Source organism: Cornus florida, unplaced genomic scaffold (genome assembly GCF_030987335.1).
Source record: "Cornus florida cultivar Cherokee Brave unplaced genomic scaffold, ASM3098733v1 CherokeeBrave_3.0.0_Hap2_Chr01, whole genome shotgun sequence".
Classification (NCBI taxonomy): Eukaryota; Viridiplantae; Streptophyta; class Magnoliopsida; order Cornales; family Cornaceae; genus Cornus; species Cornus florida.
In genome coordinates, this window is record NW_026775571.1 from 108,696,706 (window position 1) to 108,702,653 (window position 5,948).

At 41.2% G+C, this 5,948-nt stretch overlaps 1 protein-coding gene and 1 pseudogene across 1 annotated transcript; one reads left to right on the forward strand and one right to left on the reverse strand.

Annotated features, from left to right (window-relative positions):
• Positions 1–720: 720 nt before the first annotated feature.
• LOC132280180 (uncharacterized) lies at positions 721–1,287 on the reverse strand. Its single transcript, XM_059782320.1, has one exon. The coding sequence runs from the start codon at positions 1,285–1,287 to the stop codon at positions 721–723; it is 567 nt and encodes a 188-aa protein (XP_059638303.1).
• A 2,404-nt stretch (positions 1,288–3,691) lies between these two features.
• On the forward strand, positions 3,692–5,606 carry LOC132313216 (tetrahydroberberine oxidase-like; annotated as a pseudogene).
• Positions 5,607–5,948: the final 342 nt, after the last annotated feature.

Genomic DNA, 5,948 nt, shown 5'->3' on the forward strand with positions numbered 1-5,948 from the left:
GCCGGTGGTAGCATCAACCATCTAATCTATTTTGGGTAGAGAGAAGCTATCTTTAGGGTAGGCTTTGTTAAGGTTGGTATAGTCTACGCAAACCCTCCACTTTCCATTCTTCTTCTGTATGACCACCACGTTTGACAGCCACTGTGGATATTGCACTTCTCGAATAAAACCTGCTTGCAACAACTTGTTCACTTCTTCAGCTATAATGTGATTGCATTCGGGGGCAAACCTTTGGTGTTTCTGCTTAACCGGTTTGAACTCCGGATCCACCTTCGGACTATAGCAGGAAACTAAAGGATCGATCCCTACCATGTCCGAGTGATCCCATGCAAAAGCATCTGCATTGCTCCGGATAACATCAATTAACGCCTCCTTTTCTTCGGACGTGGAGGAAGAGCCTAAATAAGTGACCTTCTGAGGGTCGCCGAGAATAACTTCCATGGCTTCAAGGGTCTCCTCGGTGGGCTTCGCAATTTCCTCTTCCTCCTCTACCTTAAGATACTTGGGCAGAGGGCTCTGTAATTGCTATTTGGGTATATTTTTGGAAGCCACACCTGGTTGCTGCTGAGTACACACCTTCTTTGCTTCAGCCTATGTCAACATATAGCATTCCTTTGCTGTGACTTGATCGCCCCATAGATTAATCACTTCTTTTTCGTCCAGAGATAAGCACTGCATCACCTGGTGAAGGGTGGACGGAACTCCTCTCATCCGGTGTATCTAGCATCTTCCCATGATGAGATTATAAGAAGGATGGATCTCTGTTAAAATAAAGTTCTCCTTCAGAGTCCTCTTCGCTGCAGTTACAGATAAGTCTATTACTCCAAGGGGATCTACTCTTGTGCCATCGAATCCCATCAACGGGCTGGAGGTAGGTCGAATAGATGATGACAGGATCTCTAGCTGCTCAAAGACCGTTTTTGTGATAATGTTGGCGCTACTTCCTGGATCTATCAAAACCGTCTTGATTATACAATTGGCCACTAAAGGACTGATGACCAATGGATCCTCGTGGGGGAGTTGAACTTTGGATAGGTTGCCATCTCCGAATCCAATAGTGATGCTACCCGAAGTGATAACATTGACCGAGGATATCTTCCTGAGCTTGTGGGCTGCCCTCAATCTGGATCTGTATACCCTCTCGGACTCTTGATCATCTTCAGACCTGCCATGTATTGCATGAATGACTTTTACTTGCGTATCTTCCACCTTGCGGGGATAGACCTCGCGGGGCTTTGCATACTCCTTTGTCATGAGGTAATTGGCCAACTTACCTCTGGCGATCATATTCTCCACCTATCGCCTAAGGGATCTGCAATCATTGATTGAATGCCCATAATCTTGATGAAAAGCGTAATGCTTGCTTTTGTCCCTTTGTTCCAAGGGTTGCTTTATTGGCTGCGGAATTGTGAACTTCATCTTATTCTCTTGGAAGAGCCGAGCTAAGGTAGTTCGGAGAGGTGTAAATCTTTCCTTTACCCTTTGCCTCTTTTCAGGTGCCTAGGTGATCGGCGTTGAGGAATGTTGGCTTTTCTGAATCTTTGAAGTTGGAATTCTTTCTCGAGGCTTTTTCTCCACCGTCACGAGGGTGGCGTGTTGCGCTCGGTGGGCTATATTTTCCTCGAGCCGAATGTAGATCTGGGCCCTGGCATTGAGAGTCTGCATGTCGGGAGGAGAATATTTGACTAAGAAAGTGTGGAACTTCGTCCCCTGAATCATCACAAGTTTAAATGTCTCTATAGCAGTCGTGGGATGACAATCTGCTATTTCTGAGACTTCCATGTTGAATCTTAATAAGAAATCCTGCAATGTTTCCCCCTTCTTTTGCCTTACGGTGAAGAGACTGGCAATGCTCTTCTTTTGCTTCTTATTTCCGCAATACTGTGCCAGGAACATGGTGCACAGAGTTACGTAATCCGGGATGGACTTATGCGCTTTATTCCTGAACCACTTTAGTGCTGCTCCTGTCAAGCTGGTAGGAAAAACTCTACACATCCAAGGGTCATTACAATCATCTAAAGCCAACTTTTGAGCGTAATGATCTAGGTGCCGAGAAGGATTCCCTATTTTATCAAATTGGGTGAAAGAAGGCATGGTAAATTTCTTGGGCCTCTCAACCAGATACACATCGTCAGTGAAAGGAGTTTTGACCAAGGAATTTTTGTGTTCTTTAGCCATCTTAGCAGGTGTCTGAATCTTCAGGAGTCTTTTCTCATCAAAGGCATCCTGAACTCCTGCACCATCTGGGATTCCATTGGACCACACCGTGAGCTTATAGCTGGATTCAACTTGCTCATCTTGTGTGCGACGAGGGATGTTATCTGAAGCCGCAGCCTCGGATCTTGCCCTCCGTTTTTGCCGAACCTCATTTGGCTGAGCCTCATTGGATCGTGCCCCATTAGGTGGAAGTCCGGTAATCAGAGGAATATTCTGATTAGGGGGTGCTGCTGTGTCACCCACTGGTGGCGGTGGTGCCAACTGAGCCATCGCCGTTTGCAGAGTGTTATTCTGCTATTGAAGCAAGGCGATCTGAGCCATGCTTGCTTCGTTTGCCTGACGAAGTACGTCAAACTGGTGTAGAAACTCTTCACGCATCTTTTGCATCAACTCCGTCTGTTGATCCGTTGAAGATCGTTCGACATTCTGGATGGTAGTTGCAGGATTCACCTGTGAAACAAGAGTGGGAATATATTTGCACACAATTCCCACAAACAGTGCCAAAGTGTAGGTGCAAAATTTCGCCCAACCAATTACGATCGAGAAAAAATAATACAACACACTCAACAAACAATAAGAATAAACAAGAACAATGTCTATTGAAGAATTGAATTGCTTGCCCCTTTATTGGAGGTCTAGGCCTCTATTTATACACAAAAGTTAGTAGAATTATGGTAGGACTCGCGTTGCTTGTCCTCCAATTCTTTCCATATATGACTTTCTTTACAAATAGAGTTCTTTCCATTGTATGATATTTCCTATGTAGAATTTGCTTTGTATAAAAATTTTCCTTCTTGGTTGACTCCTTTGTTAAATAGGATTGAGCCATATTTAATTATACTTGGGCCGGATGCGGTTTGGTGTAAGTGACTTGACTAATGGATCACAGCTTCAGCAGCGGTGATGTTGAGCGGATCGATACTCTTGTTTGGCCTTGGAGGCCCAATATAAATGATAATGGGTTAAAGCACAACGTAACTTGGGCTTGACTTGAATGGGCTTCTGAAATCTCCTAAATGCAGATTTGTATAATGGTGACGTGTCTCACTCTTATTAAAGGGAAATTTTTCCCTCCACAAATTCCTTATCCAAGAATAAATGAAATCTAGAAAATAGTCCTAACTTTATTGAATCCAAAGGCCTTTCCTGCACTTTTTGAACTGCATCCTCTCGGGCTGAGATTTTTTATTTTATTTATTTATTTATTTTTTCACCATGGTTTTTTTTTTTTTTTTTCATAGTTCTTTTTCTCACCGTGGTATTTCAACATGAACAATTTGGAGGCTCATCTTTGCTTGTATTGTACACAAAATCATTGTCAATCCCATGTTTGGATATGATGAAGGGTGAGAAAATTTCCATATACGGGAAACAAATGTCAACAGCCATCATGACCATTGACATATTTATTAATTCAATTTTATACAACTTCTTCAAACTTTTTTAGCTTGGTAGATGGCATAGAAATTGAACCCCAATGTTCACATTCTTTTAGTCTCAAACGAGCTTTCCTTAAACTAGTACAAATAGCAACTCATCTCTTACACAAAATCATCAAAAAAGAAATGAAGACTCCAAGTTTTTCATTGCTATCACTTCTTATTGTTTCTCTATTCTCAATTTCATGGGTAGTTTCAGCTGATTCCCATGAAGATTTTCTTCAATGTCTTTCTCTTCATTCTCAAAACTCCTCATCCATCTCCAAAGTCATCTACACTGCAAACAACTCTTCATATTCATCCATTTTGCAGTTCTCTATACAAAACCTGCGATTCAATTCATCTGAAACCCCTAAACCTCTAGTCATTGTCACACCAACCCATGAGTCTCACATTCAAACAACCATATATTGTTCCAAAAATCATGGCATGCAGATAAGAGTCCGAAGTGGGGGACACGATTACGAGGGCCTTTTCTATGTTTCTCCAATCCCATTTGTCATAATTGATCTGATAAACCTCAATTCGATCACTGTGGACACTCAGAACAACACTGCATGGGTTGAAACTGGTGCAACCGTTGGCGAACTTTACTATAGAATTGCTGAGAAAAGCAGAACACTTGCCTTCCCTGCAGGTTTTGGCCATACTGTGGGTGTCGGTGGACAATTCAGTGGTGGAGGGTACGGCATGATGTTGCGTAAACATGGCTTGGCTGCAGACCAAGTCATTGATGCTCGTATAATCAATGTCAATGGCAGAATTCTCGACAGAGAATCGATGGGGGAGGACCTCTTCTGGGCCATCAGAGGAGGCGGGGGTGCTAGTTTTGGTGTCATTCTTGCATGGAAAATAAATTTGGTTCCTGTTCCATCAACTGTGACTGTTTCCGCAGTCCCCAGGACATTGGAACAAAATGCAACCAAGCTTGTCCATAGGTGGCAATCCATTGCACACAAGTTTGATGAAAACCTAGTGGTCAGAGTCCACATAACAAGAGTGAACACCACCTATCAAGGCCAAAACAGAACAACAATACAAGCTTCATTCGACTCATTGTAACTTGGTGGAGCTGATGAACTCATTCAATTGATGCAAGAAAGCTTCCCTGAGCTGGGATTGGTGAAACAAGACTGTATCGAAATGAGCTGGGTCGAATCAACCCTATATTTTGCTGGTTTCACAAGTGGAGAGTCCCTTGATGTTCTGTTAAACAGGACTAATCCGTACAAAGGATACTTCAAAGGAAAATCAGACTATGTGAAGGAGCCAATTTTGGAAAAAGGGCTCGAAGGGATTTGGGAAAGGTTTTATGAAGAAGAAGCCGCGTTGGCTCAGCTGTTCATGGTCCCATATGGTGGAAAAATGGATGAAATTTCTGAATCTGCAATTCCTTTCCCACATAGAGCTGGGAATTTATACAAAATTATGGAAGTGGTGAATTGGGTTGAAGAGGGGACAGAGGCTTCTGAGAGGCATGTGAGTTGGAGCAGAAGGCTTTATAGGTACCTGACTCCTTATGTTTCCAAGAATCCAAGAAGTGCATATATCAACTACAGAGATCTTGACATAGGAGTGAATAATAAAGGCAACACAAGCTATACACAAGCAAGCATTTGGGGTATCAAATATTTCAACGGTAACTTCAATAGATTGGCACATGTGAAGACCATGGTTGATCCTGCTAATTTCTTCAGAAATGAACAGAGTATTCCAGCTTTGTCATCATGGGGGAAGAAGAAAAAGTGAGGTGTTTATACATATACTTGGGCAAAATATGATATAATTAGTATACAAATTGATTTTTTTTTGTTCAACATAAATAAAGTGGTCCTTAGTATAAGGTTTATGTTTATTTATTTATTTTTTTTTCCTTTCTTTCTTTCGGTAAATAAAGTTCATGTTGCTGTTATTATTGTCTTGCCTAATAAAAAGTTTACCTTCTTAAAACTCTCTCTCTCTCTCTCACACACACACACACACATAAAAGATGATGGTCTGGCAAATGAAAGTTGCATAAATGAAAGAAATAAATGTTAAAATAAATTCCAGGTTTTTATTTTCATGAATCCGATGGTGTATGAAATTTTAGAAAGTTTCATGAATATCTTGAATTAGGAAAAAATGGAGAAATTAAATGTGTTAAATGGAGAATAGGAAATATTCTGATATTGCATTTCCGAAAATTTGCTCTTGCATTAAAAATAAACAAAACATTATGAAATTAACTAGCGATTTTAGGCGTTTTGTTTTTGGCTAAAACAGAAACAGTGTTTTTACTATTGGAGTGTT